Genomic DNA, 24,009 nt, shown 5'->3' on the forward strand with positions numbered 1-24,009 from the left:
TAACAATTGAATAATAACTTTGTAGTGCAGGGATATGTTTTCTGACTGTATGCAACGGAATGATTGTGTAAACGTCTTTTTAGAGTCATTGTATTCTCATCAATTGCTTACGTCCTACACGAGTTCTTAATAACAAAATCCCGTTTGGGTCTATACTGTTTGCATTGTTGAAACTTTAAGCGTTTTTTCACTCCTAGACGATTCTCCTTGAAAAATACGGCAAAAACCAAATTGCCAAGTTTATAACTATGTGATCAAAGTCTGCGTTATACAATGTATACAGTCATAGTAATAACCGTCAGATGTGAATAGCCAAAGCAAGATTAGGAAGTTTATCGACATGAAAAGTATGTCGTAAAACATTTCCATACTATATATTTTGTTTTGAACACAATCGCTCCACCACCTTTAAAATAAAAGTTTTCAGAATACACACACACACACACACACACATACATACACATCATCATCATCATCATTTTGTGTGTGTTGATAAATAGATAGCGATTGTAAAGCAAAATTGGAGTAAAATTCTACCGTGTAATATGTAAAAAAAAAAAAGAATACAGCATGTTATACTATATGGGTACAGTGTGTATGATACAATCTACGTAATTCATGCCATTTTCGCTGTGAATTGATATTATGCAAAATTATTTCTGACACATCTATGTCATTGATGCATTAATCTTTTTATTGGTTTTACAGGGAAACACGTGTCTTGGTGACTTCCATTCAAGTGATATGAGTATTTTCGATCCGCACCAAAGTCGCTTAGTTCGATTGTCGTCATGACAACGATTATCGGGACTTTTTTACCAGATGAAAATGAGCAACTGACGGTGTTGAATGATTTCTGCAAGCTTCCAGTTGGCAGCCTTCTGATGTCCCACATAAACACTTAATGCAGAGTGTAGGGCTATATACTGTACATCTCTAGCTTTGTTTCTCAGATGGTAATAGCTGTGTAAGACTTCTCGGAGTGCACGTACACTCTGTAGTATTTGAGGGATTATCATTGGCTGAAGAGAAATGAGAAAAAGACAAGAGATGAGGATGATGAGGACAACGATTCCGTGGTTGACAAGGTGATGCCGTCCGGTATTTCCCCCGATGTTGCCGCCCAAGACCTCGCAGAATGGAGCCAAGAGCGGACTGCGTACACCTTCTTCGCGAGTTGGAAGAAACCTAAGGTGAGAGACGTACCCTATCATGCTGTACTAATGGTATGATGCTCTAGTGTCATAGATTAACAAAATATGGTAATACTTCTCACATTACAGCAACAAGATACTATGACGCACTTGTATGCTCACAGCCAGCACACACTCATTAATCAATTTGCATAAATGTAAACTGTAACACTCACAAAGTTAATGTCACAAACTCTTTAATGATAAAACTAATGCTGTCTCTGATTGTGGTGCTTTTTGCAGCCCAATTTGTAGCCATTATTAGCTTCGTTATAACGTAAATCCAGCGGAAATGTGTCATAGCTTTATTACTGAAAAGAGAACTGTGAAATAGAGTCAACAAAAAGTGAATTGCATTCGTACCAAAATTCATACAAGTCTTGAGGATTACAAATTTGATTCTAGATTCTGAGCACACCGCTGTAATCAAATATTCTACAATAAAATTGAACTAGCTGTATAAATGAATACACACCTTTTCATCTGTCTAATAGACAGTCTGTTTCAAATGGTATACCTAAAATGGTAGAGAAAGCGGGGGGGGGGCCATTTTCAAATACATCATTGTACTTATACGACCGTTTGAGGACAGAGCGTGATACAATTAGCAAATAGATTTCACTTCATCTCCTTGAAGCAAAGATTAAAATGTCGCTTTCGGTTAGGAGGCTTCAGAAACAAATTCCAATAGAGGAATCTACCCCTCTCTAACCTTGGAATGATCACTGCATTTACATTTATACATTGACACGGCTAGGCGTATAGATAGACTCGCCCCTACCAGTTCCGCACACGTCCAGCCACCGTGTGCCTCCTTACACTTCTTCGAGGAACAACATCCATCTCTGTATGGCGATGCTATTCAATAGCTCCCAATCGACCTGTCTCCTATGTGTTGGCTTACGTAACGCCTTTTGTCCGTCGGACAAAGGCAGAACATGGAGGATGAACAATTTGGGACAATACAGATGAGAGCAAAGGGCTTCGTTTACATCCATTGCGACGTTAGTGGGGCGTTTGTGCCTTCACGGTTACGGTCTATAGCTCGATCACTTGGTTGAGGTTAGCATCCCTCCAGATTTCGACGCCAACAGCAACTAAAACAAAAATCAATTTTGGCCAAAACGGACCTTGAATCGGTACCACATCCCAAGGATGGCGGGTTGTCATTTCTCGATTGCTAAAAACGAGACGGCCAGCAAAATGATCGTTGATTTGTACTAGCAAAGCTAACAAAGAAACGTTATGAGCATTTTTCTTTTTTACCGTGTCCGTGATGTCTGCATGTCTTGTGAGCTCCTTATCACTTGATCCCAGAGTTAGACCGGGAATACATTACACTAAAACGTCTACAACACTAGTTTGATGTCACCAATTTCTAATCTACGTATAAATTGGTGATTTCGCTCTTATAAATTTTATTGTGTAGATACATATGTCATCTTTATTTCAGAGAAATAATCATTCACAGAGTATCACGCATCCACAAACAACGCCATGTAAACAATACCATAGCGCTTGCATCCCTTTAATCAGTCTTTTACCAATACTTACCCTGCTCTTCCCGACCTCCCCTCTATACACGTGAGTCCCAACCTGTCCTCAATCCTCCCCTACCCGCCTCTCCCTCCTCCTCCTCCTCCTCCTCCTCCTCCTCCTCCTCCCGGTTCTCTTCCCTCTCCTCCTCCTCCTTCCTTGCTATTCCTCCTACTCTTTGTCCTCCTTCTCCTCCTCCCCATCAGCCCATTACCCCTCTCTCCCTACAACCCCTCCAATCCTTTATTCCCCACCCTCGCCACTTTTCTCAAAAACAAACAAACAAATAAGATGAAAGAATAGATACAAAAACAAAGACAAAAATATCAATTCTTACCGTGTAGTTGATGAAAAAAAAAAACACCCCAGAATCACTCCTTTGCTGTTGTTGTAAAGGAAAAACAAACCAAAATCAAGGATAAATCAAAAACACCAATTTGGATGGATAGATACAAAATCTCACTAACTATATTGGTGGAGAATACCTGTTTGTTTGTTTACTGGATTTTTGTTATTCACATCATCATGTTGTAACGAGTTCACACACAGTGTTACGTATTCATCTTTATTTCTTTTTTAATAACCATACACGGCTAGATTGAAGACGTGACCAATGAGAGGTATAGTAGGTCAACTACAGTACACTGATTGTAACGCGTTGACATTGCCGCAGTCCCACACAAATCAATATCGCTCGATGAACGTTGGTCCCATAGACGGAAAACAACTCGCTCTACAATCTTGAAAATCGATAGGGAATGTGGGATATCTCAGTCAAATTACATGATTCACAAAATATTGGAATAAATAACAGCAACAAAATGTAAATAATGGGAAACACTGGAGCGCATTCTTTTCTTATGAGAGCTATTGGTCCTACTGTAGGGGTAAAGATAGGGTAGAATTATGAGTTGCACATAGGGCGCGATGCTATACAATACATGTATAATAACATGAATAATCTACGCTCCTCCTATAAACTTACACAGTAGTAATGGTCAGTCTGAAGAGTGCATGCAAGTCCTTGACAGCCATGCACATTGCCACATACCTACCTGGCTTCTTTACTATGATTGTATGCTCCTAAAACGCGTGGAGAGTATGATATGACATATATATTTTTTGATATATCTAAATGTTCGAGTCCTTGTAGTTTTAGAGAAAGACGCTGTATAGCGAGAGACTAATAAACATCTGTGCTGAGAGAGTTTGGGGTGTGATATACCTCCTTGGTGGTGGAGACGTGAGAAGAATTCAAAGTGTAGGCCACTCTTCATACATCTAAATAAGTTGGTTATCAGAAATCAGAATAGGAAATTGTTGTATATCTTAGAGTTTTCAACGGCTGTAATGAAAAGATAAGTAAGAAGTCAGGATTTCAAATTCAGAGGATAGTTTAGAACAGACGAATATAAAGCTCCAGCAACACAAAATTCACTATTGAATTGCTGACACTATATAGTGTTGTTGTTTGAGAGATGAAAGAAATTGTATACATACTGCCCCCATTTTTTTTTCATGACTAGATATTGCTGCACCACGTTCTAATTCTGTGAAAATAGTCACAGTTTATTAAGATATTTTGATTATTCCTGAAATTCCCCTCAAAATCCACTTATCTCCCCAGATACTTGAGGGATAAAGATACTTCCATGGTTACGGTGTGTTTAAGTTATGAAATATTAAGTACTTTGATAGTTATTACTTCAAGTAAAACTCATGATCAAAATTAGTAGAGTACGTGCATACTGATGAAAGCAATATTTTCATACAAGTCCCTATAATTTCTGTAAAGGCTGCAGTACGACCTCTTGTCAAAGACTATGTGTATATCGCAAACACGCCAAATGCTACAGTAAACATAGGTAAGTATAGCACGGCGGCTGAGCAAACACGACCAAAGGGAGTCCCGTTTAACCCGTTGCTTAGTGAAGTCATGTAGAAGGTGTAGACAGTAATCGAATATTATTACCTCATTAAAGTGATGGCGCCATTTATTCTGTGTTTGTTGGGTAATATTTTTAAGACTGTCATAAAGAATAACAGGAAATGTGGATCGTGATTGGTGTCTTACCAGGGGGGTGCTAGCAGGTACCTCCTTGGCAGTAATGGGCCAGCAATTAGGCCAGAAGTTCACACAACATGTAGCACTTCGATAACGATGTAGGCAGGCGTGATAGGAGTAGAGGGGATAATGTTGGATTGGTGTTCACTCTATGTCTATGGGTCAGTATACTTATCATAATCAATGCTAGATTACAACATGATTGTCTTCCGTCTCCTCATTGTCTGGTATTCCTGCAGTAAGCCGCGATGTGAGGCGTGGATCCCACTGAATGGCTGGGAGCAGGGTGACGAGGCCGATCAGGATGTCTTCTACCTGGGTATGTTCTTCATTGGAAGTCTGCCAGGATCATCCTGTTGATGTCGTCCTATTCACTTTTATATCGTTTATCGCTCTCGTGTTTAAAAAAGAAAAAAAGAACGATGATAGAAAAAAAAAAATATCTGTATCATGTGGTATCAAAGCAATTATGGCGTAGTCGAGGTGGAAACGAACTTGCATCATTATACGTTCGGAAGGTACACAGTAATACGGCGAGAGAAGCATAGATGAGGATGAGAATAACGATATAGATGAGCAGAAAAATGTGGAGTATGGTTACTTTGACCATAATATACAAAGACGATAAAAGCGATATGATATTTTTCGATGCTTCAGTCTTCTACTTCTTTTTTTTTTTTTTTTTTATGTGGGGGCCGGGGGCTTTACTACTCATAGACGTCACCCTTTTCATAAATCAAAACGCTGTCAATGATTGACAAAACTGTTACATAACAGTTCCTTTACTATGTGTATATGCTTCAGCAAATATAATCATTTCTGATCACAAAATTTAACGTTTCCAGGCTACAGTAATCATGATAATTATTCCTTCTCCCATTGTGCTTTCAGCTATCGACACATGGGCGCGCAGGAATGCAAAGATTAAGCCAAGTAAGTTGTGTGTTTTTTTTTAAGTCGTAGATGTTCGTCTAGTTCCTTTGTTTGCAACAAGAAATCAACATTAAAAATGATAACGCGTATATTCAAGACGTAAGAAGTGACAAATCGAACGTTTACTCATGTTGTGTTTTTTGTGGCATGATAGCGATACATTCTTATGACTATTGTTTATTCGTAATGATAGCTTTCCATATTATTAAATTCGCGGTTTGATGTTACCCAGTTGCTCTATACATAAGGATTATTTCATCATATATAAATGATTTGTATGTATGAGAGATAAACAATCTTACCAACGCTATGGATAATCCATCAATGGTATTATTATGGTTGACTTCAATAAATGAGGTTATAAAGTTCTTCACGGCTTTCTGTTTGATGTTACGTGCATGGATGAAGCATGATACGTTGATAGAATTACACTCTTCCACTTGTTTAGATACCAAGGCAAATTAGACAAAAATGAAAAAAAAAAACGATATTATATTCAACTTTAAAGAAGCCTCTCACTCTGTGAAAGTTATATGCTTTGGTTACTTTTAAATTTGTGCTGTTATTTTTAAGATGATTATGTTGTATATTTGCAGACGCTCCAAAGGGTGTCCCGTCCTCCAAAATCTGGGAGCCATTTCTGTGCACCACCGTTCACCAATGTTCCAACATTCCCGACTACGAGGCCTTTGTTAACGTTAGTCTCTGCCTCCATAAAGATATCGAGGTCGTAGAAGTCGAGCAAGAAGTGAAAGTAGAGAAGGTAGCGAAGCCGTCAAGTGAGGAAACGAAGTCACCAGCAGCGGAGAAGAATGAAGCCAAGGATGTTGGGACAGAGGGGAAAGGTGAGGGGAACACGGAAAGTGAAGACGCTGTTACAGCAACGAACGTAGGAGTCCCCCAGAAAGGAAGTGAGGGTACAAATGTCGGTGATGATGCTGTAGAAACTGCGACTAATCTAGAGACAGAGAATAAGACAGTGACTGTGGACGAGTTGAGTCAGCAATTAGCGAGTCTTCCAAACGGAGACGCAGAAGTCAAAGTCGTCCAGAATGGATATGACGCTGAAGAGATACACAGATATAACAATTCTCACAGTGCACCAGTGTCACGAGCGGAACGAAGGGATTCCCTACGACAGAGACGGGCGGGCTCCGCCAAGACCAGGTATGCTGAGGATAAACTCCGGCGAGCCGCCATGAGAAACTCGATCAAGACCAACGTCACCCAGAAGGTGTCCATACCTGCAAATCCGGTGAAGCTCTCCTACGCCCACTCGGAAAATCCTCGAGCAGGTATATTCGCCGGAGACCTGCCAATGAACGAATTGGTGGACTTGCTCGAAGCCGAAGGTGATGCCGAAGACACCATGACAACACCACCACCGGAAGGTTTAAAGAAGAGAACTTCCCAAGAGCGACGAATGTTGATCGAGGAAGCCTTAAGAGACTCTAAGAAAGTTGAATACATTCCAAAGGCCGCTCATGTCAGCATCGGTGACCTGTTGTCCAGTGCGCCGAAGCTAGAGAGGCGACTTGTCAACAAAAGCCGCAAGCGGGACTCGGTGTACGCATCGTTGATGAGCGGCGAGGAGGTGACATCCTCGGCGGAATCCTTCGCAGGTTGGCCCTCTCCCAGACACAACGGAGAGGGCGGTTCACCTTCCAGTGATACCAGTCTTCCACCTGTCGTCAGCTCGAACCTGACACGAGAAATCCACACCTCACCCAGTGCTTCCCAGGCGGAGGGTCGCAGGGGAGAATCCAGGGGGACGGTGAACCTGAAGACCGCCCGAATACCAGTGATCAGCTACAGGAAGCCAACAAGACGAGAGAAGGATGACACGGAGGAAGTATGCGAGGTGAAACCAACCAAGAAGAACGAGCGGGAAGATACTCGATACGTCAAGGTAGGTTTCCTTCTCCTTATTGATAACATAATTATGATCTCGACAAAACAGTGATGATTTTTTAATGATACTCATATTCAAAATCTGGTTTATATATAGCGTAATGACGTCATTGCATATTCTATTCTCTTCTGCTAGAAGCAACGTTAGCAATTTTTGCATACGTTACTGCGTCATTTACTTGGTGGGTTTTATTTAAGAGGTTTCGCATGACAATGGTATTACTTTTATGCTATCACACAGAGATGAAAAGAGCTCAGGTGATTAAAACACAACAGTGTTAACAGAAAAAAAAAAGTGCAGTGGACGTGATAAATTACAGTTCATCACAGTTGGTAAATTAAGATGTCTGATAAACAATGCATGTTTCATTTGTTTTTAGCACAGCATGTCCATAGGGAACTAAGTTTTACATACAAGAACGAGAATTCTATATCTTGCATTTTCAACCCTTGTTACAAGTTCACAATGTGCATTACATCAATTTATTTCTTGTCCTCTGGGATTGAGGTCTTTATTCTTGATATTACTATTATTATTTTTTTTTTTTGCCTCGATATTTGTTTGACTCCCTGCTAGTATAACGACAGCATTATGAGTGCAATAGAAGAAACCACGGTGGAGTTGGATTCGGATATAACACATGTAAGTTTCGGATATTCGGCACTGCACTGTAAATGCACACATTCGCACTAAAAAAGCGCTTTCCATGTTATAGTTGTTTAGCAATATCATTGCGGGCGTGCATCATTATATTCTTAGATGCAAAATCGGGGTGTTTTCTTGGTTGTTATGTGTTCGAGGTTGTACATCTTTTTGATTTTTCACTCTTTTTGATGTCTTTGTTTGATTCTTGTGAAATGATCATCTGCAGACAGCAAATAGCCTCTTAAGAGATTTATAAGTCATTTGCTTAGAAATAATTTTGAAATTAACCTAAATTCCAATAGGTTATGGAATGTTTTTTTTTTAAGGATTTAATTCTAATTTATTTTGAAGTCCCTGAACGCATCCCATAGTTTCGAGATTGTTCCTGTTTATGCTCTCATTGTTCTTCCACCAAATTTGCATAATGAATTCAACCAGTAATTAGTACAAGTATATGCTCCATTCACAAAACACGTATTAGTGTTTTCGACCCATAATATCAAAATCTTCAAATAGGGAAAATGCCTGGAATGACAATTATTATTACGCTAATTCAAGGCAACGTCTTATATAAGAGTGTTTGTAAAGTTATAGCATCACTTAAAAGTGTATGCTCCAGAAAGCTTTGTACTTGCTGAACGACTATCACAATCATCGTTTGATGTTATTTTGCTCTCTGCAGATGAACTTTTGTAGCCTTTCGAGTTACAGAAATAAAGAAATAAATGCGCATTGAATTAGCGGAGGAAGGAAAGATGATAATCCATGGGCTGTCTGTGAATGCAATTCATGTCTCAGTATTGATAATATCCCTTCATGTCTGTCTATTCATGTTTTCATGTTTTCCTTATTTTTCCATCTTTCCTTCGATAGCAAGGTTAGTTTTACAAACATCATTAGAACACACATAAACGCAATGCATGCATTCCATTACAACTAATACGAATCTTATTCTAGCAGACTGAATAAAACCCTTTTTTCTATTCATTACTGTTTCAAAGAAAACTTTAAATCTTAATACCTATTCTTGAATAATCTGTCCAAATGTTTTCAGAGTTTTAGATTACAGATTTGTAATGATTGGTGATATGAAAATTAAATTGATGATATCAAATCATGATGATATGACATAATTACATTTGCATAATCATTTTTTGAGAGATTAATAGATCAAGTTTATATGTGGTTTACTGGGATCGGTTTTATCAGTATGGAACTCGGCAGCAGCACTGCACTGTTTTACACACCTCATGATATCGTCGCGCAAAAAACAAAAACAAAAACAAAAACAAAAACAATAAATAATCTATGTCAGCTCATTCTCTGTGCTACTTCCCTGCTCAATGAGATTCCCCCTCCAGACTCAGAGCGTCCCCAAGCTGAGAGAAAATGACCTTTAAGTGTATTATTCGTCTACGAGTATGACCCGGTTGTATTTACGTAGGAAACACACACCACCTGTGTGGGGGGTCAGGGGAGGGATAACCTTCTTACGTGTCGCCTTGACAATGTTATTAGACCTTTACGCGCTATTCTATCAACCGTAGGAGCAGTTACGTTCATTCATCCTGGTTGCACCGCTATTTGTCATGGGATGTATGTCGTTGTTACCATAGCAACCCATATAATTCCCAGTGGTTCCCATTGCCCTCAATCCATTGCCAAACCCGCACTCCATTTCTCTTCTCTGCCTACCGTACAGCTCAAAACTACGTTTTCATTTAGAAAGCAACGGGACACAAAATAATGAGAGACCTTTGGTCTGGCTACATCAACGAATGAATGTGTTTGCTCAATATGTTCCAATGAGTCAATTAGAGTCAAATGAATGCGAGTAATGGAACAGGCTCTACCTGTACACCATCTCCACAACATAATGTTGGACGATACTATGGGGGAATTTACGGGGGTGGGGGGGGGGGGGGGTGGGGGAATACCGCCGCCAAGTGAAAATGTGATGTGCATAGAAAAACGCCATCATGTGTGTAGACACACACCCAAAGATTTATCGCTCAAATACAAGAAATTATGTTACTAGAATAAAATTCAAATTACTAAAAGTTCCTTTATACTTGGTTCGACAGAAAATCCAAAATGTTACAACGTGGTTTATTTGTACGCAAAATACTTCATATTTTCTGTCAAAAATAAGAAGAAATCGTTACATTTTAGCCAATTTTGTCAATTCTTAAAACAACCAAAGAAAATAGACAAATATATGTCTGAGAAAACCAAAGGTTTTGTATCTAATATTAATTGGAATCGTATTTATATTGTTTAACTGTTTCGCAGTTACCTGTCAAATTTCGATCATTTGTCTTTATGTACTGCATGTGACATTATTTCATTTTGTACCTGAATGTTTATATGAATAAATTTTCTTTGTGAAAAAAAAAAAAATGTGTGTAGACACATAGTATGTATGTTCCCAGCACTCTGTCTCAGGCTCATCCCAATGGCAAAACAAAAAAGAAAATTAAAGACTTTGTTTTTGCTTGTCATGACCCACTGAACCATCGTCATCCTCCCCCCCCCCCCCCCCGGCAAAAAGCTAGATCCGCCCCCTCAATAGTAGCCTGGCAGATCAGATTGTTGTGTATCAGTTACGCGCGCATTTTATATGCACCATATTGCTCTGAACTTTGTTGTAAATTGTCTGTTACGTGTCTCTTATTGTTTTTCTTTATTTGCTTCGGTGGTGCGACTTCTATCACTTTCACTTTCAGAGGCTTCTTAAAGCGGCACTTGCACGTGACAAGGGCCGCGTGCACTCAGCGGACTATATCCGTCAGGTATGGGGGCTATCTCTGGTCTGTTTGTGACTTCATGCTATGATATGAAAAGTCTTATGAGACGAAGAGTTATTGCTGTTACATAGTCTATAGCTTCCAACCTTCTTGTGGTCAAAATTCTCTTGGGCGGTTCATATAGCCCTTGAACAAAGGTATGATTTTGATTTTTTTAGGAAGCTGAGTCATAAACGAAAATATGTCGATGTTAAGTGGACGTAGGGTAATTTGTCAATCGGTTGCAATGAAAAAATGTTTTTTTTCGTTACCATTGGAATGTCGGTTCCGAAATGAATGTGCTATGATGCACTCATTGAATTGAATTTCGCATTGTTGGCCAGCAATGCAGGTGATATCATTTTGAAAGAAAGGGTAGTGTTTCAATTTGATATTTCTTTCGAAGAAAGATGGTAAATTAACATATTCAGATGGACCCCTTTGAAGAACTTTGACCACTTTGATGACCGCAAGAATAATGGCTATCAAAACACAGTAAAGAATTCATAGTATAAAGCAGCTGTATAAAATTAATATGTTGATAACCTTTTTAAATCTAATAAAGACCAGGAAGCCTTAAAAGTTTTCGGAATAAAACTCTTAATTGTATTCACTGTTGTATTATGCCCTGCTGCACAGCACAAACATAATAATGCTTTTTGCAATAAGACGCAAGAACTGCCATGTAGAAAACCTAGCTAGTTTGTTTCCCTCCTTGTTTGCACTATTTAGTTTAATACTCAAATAGAATAACAGAATGTTGTTTTAGTATTCCTGTCGGACTACAAGCAGCTATAGAATTGACACGTAAGTGTCCTGTTGCCTTGTGCCCGTATACGTATTATAACGTGACAGCATCAAAGTGGTTGTGTGTTATATAGGAGTGTATTTATCATTAGGGTGTAATGATCATGTCGCTTACATTGTTTGCACACTGTTTATATGATTATCAGCTCAATTCATCTGCTACATAATCATATAGTTTTGAAGAGAATTCATCAGATATCCCATGTCATTTCATGATATAGCTTACTCTATGGCACTTATATTAATGGTATCATGTACTACAGAAAATGGTATCATGTATACTACAAAGTCGCTTGTGCTTTCAGCAATAACCACGTATACTTACCAAAAGGGAACATACGAATAATACTGAAAAAAAAAAACACACATTTCCTACACTTAACAAAATGGCAGCTAACGATTAAGGCAGTTGCAATGAAGACGGCTGGACTACACCGATCATGGAATGAAATCAGAATAAGGTGTTGTTAAAGGAGCTTCAGAAATACCACAAGTTTGCAACATTGCTGACGTCTTCTTGAACATTATGAAGTATGATCCTAGGGGAAATGACCAATATCGTATTTTGATTAGAGTTAAATTTTTGAATGTCCTTCTATTTCATTCATAGGGTTACCTCTAGGTGATAGTCACCTAGGTGATGGTTAGAGCTCATTTAGAACATATGTATTTTTTTCTTTCTAATTAATCCCCGGAGCTGTAACAAATAGAAACGTAACATTGTTTACATCTCCCCCAAACATGGTAACTAATGGTTTCAAACTAGCTCAATCCAGATACAAATAAATTGCCATAAATGGAAAAAGAAATTAATATACCGCGTGTGATGGTGTGAGCAATTTATTGTAGATCTTTACACTTTGACCCTTAAGCACATTTACGTTTCTTTTTAGAAGAATATCATCTCTATAGTTGTTTTATGTGTATATCTCATTATGTACCAATAACACTAACACTTAATTCAAAAGGAAAACCAAGCAAATGTTCCTACAACTCAAGCAGCTTCGAAACCTGGTAGGAAAAGAAACAACGAGAAATCCCAGGTATATACCGTTTGTGGATATATTGACTGCATATTGCACTTGATGGCTCTTTACCTCACCTCCCCCCTCCCCCACCCCATTAATTGTGTTCTTATAATTATGAAGATAACAACAACGGCCTCACTAATGTTGGTTAGTCTTGGGTATTACATCCGTGTGTGAGTTGCCTAACGTTATGGGTCTTGTGTTTGTGGATTTGTCTATATATGAGTATTGTTATCATTTCTATGTATAATATAAATACTTTCAAGAATAAATTGAATGTATTTGGACCACTGAGCGAATAAAAACCAGCCAAGTAGTAGGCCTACACCAAATGTTAGCACATTTTGTTATCGTAGTCATCTAAGTCACGTTTGATACCTTGTCATCTTGCTTCATTCATATTATTCAGAGCAATGCATACATTTCAAACAAATTTTGCTGTTACACTGTTGTATATTTCATGCCCTACGACCTTTCACTATACATTATTGTGTGCTCCTACATGCAATGCTGTTTGTTTGTGTGTTTGTTAAATCAATATCCTCTCTGAAGCCTTATCGTTCTGAAAATTGATTCATGTGTGAAGCGATTTGTCATGCAGTTTTGTTTTTTGAACCTTACATTCTGCATCGTTTTGCACTGGCGTTATCAAATTTGCAAAAGAAATATTTACTTCATACATTTCTGTTGTATGTTCTTACTTTGAAGTTCAACGCGCACACACACACTTTAAAAAGATAGTCATGGCAAGTAAGTGTACATGGCTTTTCATGCTTGAGGTATAATAAAGTTTGCTTACACTATGTTTATATTGCTTTAAAAATAATTTCATAAACGATGCTTCCTACCAGATCTGGGCTTTGATAAATCTGTTTTCATGTACTTCTTCATTATCGACAAGAGATTAAATACTGCACGCGATCTACAAACCAAACTGTTAGAGGTACTCATCGCTTTGTGACAAAAATCGCTTAGCCACATGCGCCACAGGAACCGTAAGAAAGAAATAGCAATAGATTGCGACTACGGTCATTTAAAAAATATATATTGATGTGGGAAGAGCCAAACAAGCACGAAAATGTACATAACGCAGTGCTAAATTCAATTTGCCTGACAGTAGTCGAATGACGGTAATATTGGTATTGGTGAATCCAATATAAAGATCTCTACCTGAAGAGGATATCGGAAACAACAGCAACAACAACAAAATGTCTTGATTAAGAATGTTATGTGTTATATGAGAAAACTTATTATCTAGAAAAATACGGTCATATGCATCAAAGGTTACATTGTTTGGTCGTGCTTGTTGACAAAACTACGCTTTGGCGCAGGTAATTTCATGTAAATAATTACTCTATGCAACAATTTCATAAATATCTGATAGAATACCTAACTGATTTCAAGCAAAGCCCTCCAAACTATGTTTTATGCGAAAGGAAAGAATCTGAAACTTTCACCTTTTCATCGCCAATCTGTCCCTTTCTTAAGTAGCCATTGTTAGATTATGGGTCAAAACTATAGGTAGATAATATGGTCGTTTGTCGTTCGTCAGACAGAAGAGTAGGGGGAAATGAGTTAGTATTTTGTCGTTACCTTTGTTGCTTGTAGAGACAAAGTTTCTGTAAACAACTGCCATGCTCTTGAAGGATTTATTTTTCATTGATTCATACAACATCCAAAGATATCATTCCAGTCTGCTATGATCTTCCTTATTGTGATCACAAATGTAACCATTGACTAGTGAAAGCTTTCTTCTTGCATGTTTCTATTCATTAATTCTGCATGTCCCCTGTCTACCACCCTTGCATGCTTCATGTGACTTTTTTCTTGTCTGGGATGATGTTTTCTGATGCACCAATCAGCTCCAAGCAGAGAGCGATCGAGACAAAGATCGTATAGTGTCTCAAGTGTTGGGCAGGCAGAGAGTACCACGGGTAAGTGGACCAAGCTGGCCGTCAAGTGACCGTCCTCACCAATCGGTATCTAGGGCGGTGAATTCTTTGGAGCGTATTTTCATTTTCCACACAACCTTTTCACAATTCATTCTGCTCTTCAAAATCATCGATCAACTCATCTGACTAATGCCCCATATCATAAATATTATTCCATTCTAACTACACAACAGTCTCGTCCAACCATCTATGATTGCTCTTCTTGTGTCATTTCATTCATATTTGAATAGTTACACTATGATGCTCGAACGCCAGCGTAGCTGTAAATGTAACTTGTAACCTTTTCCATAATGATCTCATATGAATTAAAGTTGCTTCAAATTCTCTTCGTAATTACTATCAAGTTAACTGCTTGGTTTCATGCTGCTAATGCTCTGCATGTCGAAGAAAGCAAAGTCTGCAAAATTCACGTTGTTTCCTTTACATGCTTAGAATTAAAAAAAAAAAAAAGCCAGTGCAGGTTGTTCAACTTTCCTACAAAAATTATGCTTCGAACATCGATACGATTTCATGAATTTGATACAATCTTGTTTCTCTCTTCTTTGCTGTAGACCCAGCTCCTAGTCTTTGTTCAATGTTTTAAGACGTCATATATAGGTCTGTGGTCAGGTTGGCCTGTAAGAAAACAGCACTGACATATTCTGTCTGATCATAATTATAGCGCGGTCCACCAGGGTTCAGGCCTCAGAGCTTCAAGACGCCGCTACAGAGAGCTGTGGAAAATGCTCACAAGAAAATCTATGGTCAACACTACTATCTATTCTACAACAACTCAGGCACACAGGTATGTCTTTAGCATCCCACCCCTTCTCTTTCTCTCTCTGTCTCTCTGTTTATATCAATTCATCTCTATCTATCTATCTATCTATCTATCTATCTATCTATCTATCTATCTATCTATCTACACCACTGCCTGGCTAGCTAGCTAGAAGGTTAGGTAGATATCTATAAATCTATTCATCTATGCGTTTTTCTGTCCAGAGAGGCAGCTATCCATTAGACCTGTCTGTTAGTTCATCCATATTATATGTGTCATATTATCTATATCTCACATTCCTGTATCTCCTCACTTATTCATTTCCCATTGATATGTCTTTCCTTGCTTTTTCTCCTTCTCTCACTTCTTGGCATACCTTGACCTGCTCACATCGCGAAAGGTTTGGGGGAAAGCATCTGGAAAGATTGCCATAAAACAGCATATTTTGATGATGATCCATGTAATGATTCGTCATTTTTCCCTTTCCCTTGTCTTACTACAGGAGGTAGTATGGAATTCACAGTCGCAAAACTGAATATTAATTGAGAATGCCAACTAACAAGGCAGTTATAATAAAGTTCAATATAAAGCACATCTTTTTCCGCACTTTATAGCGTGTTTTCCTGCGTAGTTTTGCTATACACAGCTCTCCGTTTTTCTGGCTACAAGCAGTCATAGGATATAAGTTCTGCGCAGCACTGTCAAATCGATACTCGTGTCAAGCGTAGAATCTGGCGGGACATGGTCGGCCAGAGTTGGATTCCTCGCTCCTATCTTTCATTGATGTTATTATAGCCCAAACGTTTCCCCCAATATCAATCAATCCAGACCGATGAATCACTCGGAAATTCGATCGCTCCGGTAGGCTGAACAGCAACTATATTCCAGATGCCTATATACGTCACAGTTAGAATAATGACAGTTTGACATTATGGAATCTTGTGTCGACGTACCATACGAGAAATTCCACTAAGAATATTCTCGTACTTCATCTTTTCCTAGATGTTAAAATACTGTTGATGGTTTCAGAGTCACTTATTATGTTCTGAAAATCTCGTGAAGTAAAAAACTGGTGGAAAATTACAGAAGTTTCACGTATCTAATAGTGTGATTTCCGTAGTGAAATGTTTTGCTGAAGTTATTTTACAACCTCTGTGTGCTCATACAGTAGTCATAAAGGGTTATATCAGTGAACTTGGGGACTGTGATACTAATATTTGATTTGTGCCCGTTAAGAAATTTTTTATGTCATGTCTTGTCCGTAGATTTGCTCACTCTCGGAAACTGAACCCATTTCCATGATTTCAGACTCCTTCACTTCGTTATTCCCACAATGGTCAATTTCGCTTCAATGAAAATATTGTGAAACATAATGAACGTTGGATTACATTTGAATGCATTTATCTATCTGGTTTCCTCAGGGAACGGATAGTTCCGAAGATATCCGAAACGGGGCCGAAAGCGCGAACGGCAGTGCTTCGAGTCTCCGAACGCAAAGTGCGAGTAGTGACATCAAGAGCGCCTTCGTGTGGAAGGAGAATCTTGAGAGCCAGCTTCGTCACAAGAGAAAAGCGTAAGTGTCACACTGACATGAACAATAGTGTAGCTAACAAATCGCCCCACTTACAATGTATTTATGTTGTTGTTGTTGTGGTCAACTTATTCATAATCAGTATAGCTGAAATAACGGTAGTGACATTACCATCAATAACAAGCAGTATAGATGCATTTCACAACACTAACTTATACGTATAGCATAATTAATATGTACAACTTTAAAACTTTAAACGCTATCTCTGACGACTCATCACGTACTCCGACACACGCCAGTAAATTTCAGATGTAGAAATATCATGAGCATTTAAAAGCATTGCCAGTGCATGTCACCCTTAGCATTCTGCTTTTTTGAACTATTTTTCATCCATATTCTATTTTTAACAAATGATAATGTATTGTGGCTTTCGCCTGCATGCCCTTGTGTTATAAGAATATCCCTCTATGTGACTTTCCAATTAAAACTACTGTACCTTTTCAAAATTGAAGAAATCACTGCTTCTTTTCCAAATAAATATAGCCTGACGTTTTAGAGACTCACAGTTTCCAAGTCCTCCTCCAGCGGGGAGATATCGCACCTTTTGTGTCATCGAAAGAATCTTCCACCTGTCGAGAGAAGAGGGGGAAAGAAATCGATGCTTTCCTGAAATACCCTCTCCACCCTCGGCAGGTGGAATCTGATCAATGGGGAGTTATGGAGGGATCGAGATATATGTGTGTGTGGTGGAGAGGGTCTCAGCGTGAATGATATTGAGTGGCTATCCACTACACGGTCACTGACGGCAGGCGTGCTTTTGGCTCCGATCAATTTAAAGTCTTTTGAGCTATGGTCTTATGACATTTGCAAATCAAATCACCATCTCAGACAATACAAATAAAAACAAAAGAAGAAAGAAAGGCGAATTCTTCTCCACAAATCAAACATAATGATACAACACAATCTCTTTCATTCAATCTCCTTCTCTCTCCCTCCTTCTCTATCTTCATTTCTTTTAACTATTATTTCTGTCTTAACTTTGTTTCATCCCGCTGAAATATGTAGACGTTTAACATAAAATAGTGCTTTAAAAGAAATTGTATACTTTTCTCTAATTCCGTTGGAAACTGTGTGAAAAAGCGACATGGAAAAACAAAATTCTGAGCTTCTGTACAGATGTAATACCCACGCGGATATTGGTCCACGGGACTGCTGACTTTAAGAAAGGGCTGTTTCCGTAAAGAAATATCCTTCATCACAATGATAAAGATGGATTGCCGAAAGAGTTGGTCTTAAATACGATTTGTCGTCCAGACTTGCCAACACGGATGTAACCTCATACCACCCTTCATAATGATGCTAGTGATATAAATACAATGCAAAAAAGACACAGCTATAACACATATCATATTTCTGTTTACTTGTGTTCACTTCTTTCTCTAATAAAACTGTGGTAAATCACATATGTCCTAGTGTAAGCCAATTAAAATCAGAATCAGTCATCGTGGGATATACAATATAATCTAAATTTTTATACGTTTTGAAGAATTTGTTCAAATAAATCAATTGCCATCTATGTTGTCCAATCTGGCAAGAACTGAAAGCTTTTCGCGTATCTTTTTCCGCAAAGTTGTTTGTTTTATTTTATTTTCTCACTCCTGAGCTTCTATTCTCCCCAACCGTAACCATCCGCTCGTTGATCAATGCAAGGCTTAAATCTGATTGATTTACGCTTACCTTGTATACACATTATTATACATTGTATCCCATATACATATCATGCGATGTTTGAAGGAGGGGTTGCTTGAAATTCGACTGTCAACATCAATATCTGTTCAGCACACCACGCATGTTAGAATATCCCCACTAGAGTAAAGACATGACCAGTCATTTGGTCACATTCGGTCATTTGGTCATTAATTGGTCATTTGGTCATTTGGTCACAGAAAGAAACTGCTTCTCAGTATTTTGCTGGCAGTTGTTTATTAAAATAAAATGTCAACAAGTATACATAATTTCTTCTTGTCATCCAAAACATCAAATCTTTCTGTATCAAAATTTCTTCTTATGAAAGAGAACCTTCACATATTATTCTCTCTCTAATGTCTAAGGATTAGATGACAGCGGTGTGTGTGTAAGAATAAAAGAGCTTATTTCTAACCGGTCAAATACTACGAAGGAATCATTAATCCTACACTTCATCAATCCCCCGTCATTATCACAACCCAATCTTAGGCATATCTTTATCTAACACATTTACCAGTTTTGCACAACTTCCAAGTGTTATAAACATATTAAACTGTTATGATTAATATTCATTGTGAATAATGACTGATACAATTGTTTTGATACCGCTAATTCTTGGTAACAAAACGCAAACCCGCTTATCACTCCTGGCTCAAAAGAGGACGAGACATACCCAGGCAAACCTTAACGTAAGTAGCTCTAACCAACGCTTGAATGGAGCTGGGCTAACGGCTCACCAACTTCTCTCTTGATTCCCATACCTGCGACCATCAAAGCTGCCTTTCTTGTTGTTGTTGTTTATCATTTCTTTTCCCGCCATCCCTAATCAGCTGATGAAGGAGACAGACTGATCAATGATTTGACCCGCTCGGGAATCATGCTCTGTCTCTTCATATTTTTCAAATCTCATATAACGTCATGACTCAATAACTATTTTGCCTTCTCATGTTAATGTTTTAATAACATATATACATTTTGCACCTTGATGTAGGATAATCATACATATAAGCTGACTGATCTTCATTTTCATATACAGAAGCTATCAAACGACACAGACCTTGACACACATGGTTCCATCTGTGCTTATCATTATTACTATTTTTTAAAATATCCTTTGCCCACCATAATCATCGTCAGCAGTGCGTGGAGATTTAGACTCTCAAAAGACTGTAACCATACTGCAAAGGACGCCATCTATCGGTCGATGCATGTGTATGCAATCATTGTTTTTCTTACTGGCAGACCTGACGGTTGGCAACGTTTATTTAAAGCTGCCTTTTGATTAGAAACGTAAAACTTGTTTTCTTTCACAAAGCTCATAATTGAAAGGTACAATTTCAAGGTAAAACTGAAGAAGAGTTGTTAACATTCATTAACGACTTTTGAATTTGTGATACAACATCCACGGTACCACAAATCTTGCTTATGGTGAGGCAAGTAACTGTGCCAGATGGAAGTTTCAGTGTGGAAAGGTCTGTCGAACCATCTCTTGTAGCTCCATGGTCGAACTGTCTATGAATTGCATCCGATACTTAACCTCATCCCATTCATTTTCTGTTTAACTGTCCATTTCTGGTACTCATAAGTTGGAGCAGTACTCTAAAAAAAAAGTCATCGAATTTCTTTCGAGCAACCCATTTAGAAGACAAAAATGCTGAAAGAGTTTTGAGTCATCTCATCTTTAATACTTACCATCTATTAAGAAATTAGCCATTTTCGTGATTAAGGTATGGCTCTTGAGTCTGAAAAACACAAGTTTATGGCTCATTACAGCTGTATTAAGCGTAATCATATGTCAGGCGACATTATTTAATTGCTAGTCTTCAAAATGTTGAACAGTTCATGATTACGATACCTTTTTGGAATAATATTGCTCCAACTGACTGAGTACCTCATTAACCATAAAACTGTTAGTATAGTATGCAGCTGCTCTCACTACTGACTTGCCACTAACCAACCCCGTAGGACACCGGTTACCACTACCGTCAGCCTAGGTGAAATACACGACATCCGGTGGCGCTCGATGAAACAGCAAACGAACTGGTCGTCTGTCGTTGAGCACTACGTCAGACACTCGGAGTGAGTTTAAGGGTTGGGATTGGATGCTGAGATGGGCTGGACTAGAATGAATTCTTACCAGAAAATTGTCATTTTGCTCGGTTTCATCGACCTTTGGTGTGATTTTGATTTTTTCCCCCTTGGAGCACAGAAACGTAATGTTCTTTCACGCGCCTTTAAACCTTCTAAGATTTGGCCTTTATTTTATGGTGTAAATGTAATGACAAGATAGCACATTCATACCTGGTTACGGGCCTGAAACCTAACCTCAACTTGCTACTTAATACATGATAACTGGGCTTGGAATTAGCTAGAATTAACGTTGTTGAGGCGATACAGCAATCTTTGGGGTCTATGATGTTGGGTGTTTTGAAAAGAGCTTTTAAACGCCTATAGGGAAGGTAGGAACCGTTTGAACGTGTGAAGTTTTGACACCATACACATGAGGTTTGCTTCCTCAGCATGATATGCGTCATATTGAACTCATCATTGCAATGTTGATTACGACTGGAAATCTATCTTTTATGTCTTTATACTTATAACATATTATGATGGTTTTGCACACATTGCAGCTTTAAGCGCCATATTGCAGTAATTGACATTACGGGCTGTGTTTTATTTCACTCAATTGTACAATGTTACCACATCACCTGGTAATCTCCCAATCTCTTTGAAAGGTACAATGTGCCACTATGAATAATTGGGCTACAGATATTAATACGCTCAATATCCTTGTACAATTTATACATGTTAATATGATATACCGTAAATACACGCTCAAACTTACCACCCTTGATAAGATTTTGTGTTTTCATATCTAACTCACTGAATTACAAAGCCCTGTTCTTTCGCACCTGTGATCATTGAAGCTAACGGTACATTTCTCTGACACAATTGATTTTTGGATGATATTTTATTAGAGACATACACCTAACCTTGTCAAAGAATATCATATTTATTATCATGGCTGTTGGAAATTAACGGAACCCCTAATCATCTTTCCACGCGATATCTCTCCACCGTTTTATCTCTTTTCCACAGTGATTCTATGGTAAGATGGTGACGGAGAAACCAGAATGTGGCTTTTGTGACATTTTCTCTTCTTTCTTCGGAAAGAACCTTGTCATCACCTCATGCTTAATTTTACCTTACTGCACGTCATTATTACCATGGCAACTGTGTGAGGGTGCTTTGCAATGTGGAGACTTTGATCGTGTATAAATGTCACATCCTTACTTCAAAATGTTGACTGTTTGGTAGATCATTGTTACAGCTTATGAAATCGTATGGCTATATAATAATCTTTATAATAACTCTTAATTCCTGGATGAATTAAACACTGCCCTCTTAAGTTGGTCTATGTCATATTTAGTTGTCTTTGGTTTTGCTTTTGTTTCCAAGTTTTAGGTGTGCCGTCCTTGACACGAACCGGTTGTTGATTTTGATTTTGAGAAAAATGATGTTATTTCACCGCACGATGTATATGTTGAATGTTTGACAGCGCATCTGCAGGCGAATTGGAAATAAAATGCAAGATGCTATCGTCTCCTGTTGTTGACGGCTAAATCTGAAAACAAATTAAATGTACTTTCCAGAAGTGGTAGAATTAGCAAGAGTGCATCATCAAAAAGAAAGCGTTTTACAGTAATACATTTTACCACCGTGGCTGCCAAACGAAATTTGAATCCATTGAATGAGCTAAGTTTGCTAGGGATGTAGATGTTGTGTTTTCTGTCAGTACATGTATAGTCTTTCATAAGTGGTTTAAAGTTAAGAAGATGTTAGGGGTTAACAGGCATGGTCGCCTCATCTGTGTGTCCTAGTATTGTTGCTTGGAAATCTTCTTGCTGTGTTGTGGGTGATTTTCAAGAATCGGGTGATGTTTTCAGGCAAAGCAATTAAGGAAGAGCATCAACGATATTAATATATATCTCTCTTTCCCTCTGTATCTCTCTCTCTCTCTCTGTTTCTATATTTCTTTCCCGTCGCTCTCTTTCTGTCCATCTATTTCTCTCTATCCTTATTTATCTACCGATCTATCTACTAACGAGTATCTATCTATATATCCATCCATCTATCCATCCATCTATCTATCTCTCAATCTATCTATCTATCTATCCATCCGTCTATCTATCCATCTACCTATCTATTTATCTATCTATTCATCTATCTATCTATCTATCCCTATCTCCCTCTACTCCCGCTCTCTCACCCTATATCTCATTCTCTCTCATATTTTTATATCTCCCTCTCGCTCATCTGTCTCTCTCCATTCTCAACTCGCCATCCATCCTTTGGCTTTCTCTCTATCTCGCCTCCAATGCAGCTTGTCTGGGAACGACAAGAATCGGCTGAAAACGGGCGCCGCCCAAGGCAACAGCGTCTGCAACGTATCCGACTTCCGCCCAAACTTTAAAACAGATGCTCTGAAAACTGAAAGGTGAGGGTGACAGCACTCTCTTCATTTTTCTGCTTGCTTCTTATATTTTTTTATCCAAAGTAATAAGGTGATAATTAATGTGTTTGTTTGCTCGTTTATTTGTTTGTCGATTTTTTTTCTCTGAAATTTTCCGTCGCCTTGGGCCAGTTACACTGCAGAATGTTATGCAGGTATACATTAATTACTGAATACTAATAGTTGACACTTCATTGTTTAAAAGGTTCATTTTAACCACCAAGAAGAGCTCTAGCACGACTTTATTGTACTATCACCTTCTCCATAATGGTGAATTCATTTCTGGTGATAGGCCTACCAGTAATATTCCAATGTTGACACGTCCTAGTTTACATCTTCAGGACTGATGTGTTTCCAATGTGACTTTCTTTATAGGAGAAAGACTGTCCAAAGGTGACACAAGGCATCAACGTAGCGTCACTTCTCATCTCTTCGGACCTCGTTAACCTACCATGCAGAGAGGCGGCCACTTTTCCCCTGTGTTTGCTGCCACCAATCGGCCGCTACTCTCTGCTGATAATCATTGTAACTTTCCTGAGTGCACAAGAGGCAGTAAAAAGATATCCAGCAGTTCGACAAACAAGCAAAAGAATGGAGGCTGAAGA

At 38.5% G+C, this 24,009-nt stretch overlaps 1 protein-coding gene across 1 annotated transcript; it reads left to right on the forward strand.

Moving 5' to 3' along the window:
* The first annotated feature begins 1,113 nt into the window (after positions 1-1,113).
* On the forward strand, positions 1,114-23,801 carry LOC140237044 (uncharacterized). The gene is made up of 13 exons (XM_072316985.1): positions 1,114-1,193; positions 5,034-5,113; positions 5,686-5,727; positions 6,324-7,636; positions 8,216-8,281; positions 11,011-11,076; positions 12,846-12,920; positions 14,768-14,839; positions 15,519-15,641; positions 17,036-17,187; positions 20,857-20,970; positions 23,276-23,389; positions 23,780-23,801. Exons 1-13 carry the CDS (start codon positions 1,114-1,116, stop codon positions 23,799-23,801), a joined length of 2,319 nt encoding a protein of 772 aa, XP_072173086.1.
* The last annotated feature ends 208 nt before the right edge of the window (positions 23,802-24,009 follow it).

The sequence above is a fragment of the Diadema setosum genome, chromosome 13 (assembly GCF_964275005.1).
Source record: "Diadema setosum chromosome 13, eeDiaSeto1, whole genome shotgun sequence".
Lineage (NCBI taxonomy): Eukaryota > Metazoa > Echinodermata > Echinoidea > Diadematoida > Diadematidae > Diadema > Diadema setosum.

Bases quoted from the DNA above. Each gene is read 5' to 3' on its own strand.
- LOC140237044 (XM_072316985.1), top strand. From the start codon at position 1,114: ATGTTGCCGCCCAAGACCTCGCAGAATGGAGCCAAGAGCGGACTGCGT. The intron at 11,077-12,845 runs GTATGGGGGCTA...TTAATTCAAAAG, and splicing joins CAGCGGACTATATCCGTCAG to GAAAACCAAGCAAATGTTCC. The intron at 17,188-20,856 runs GTAAGTGTCACA...CCAACCCCGTAG, and splicing joins CTTCGTCACAAGAGAAAAGC to GACACCGGTTACCACTACCG.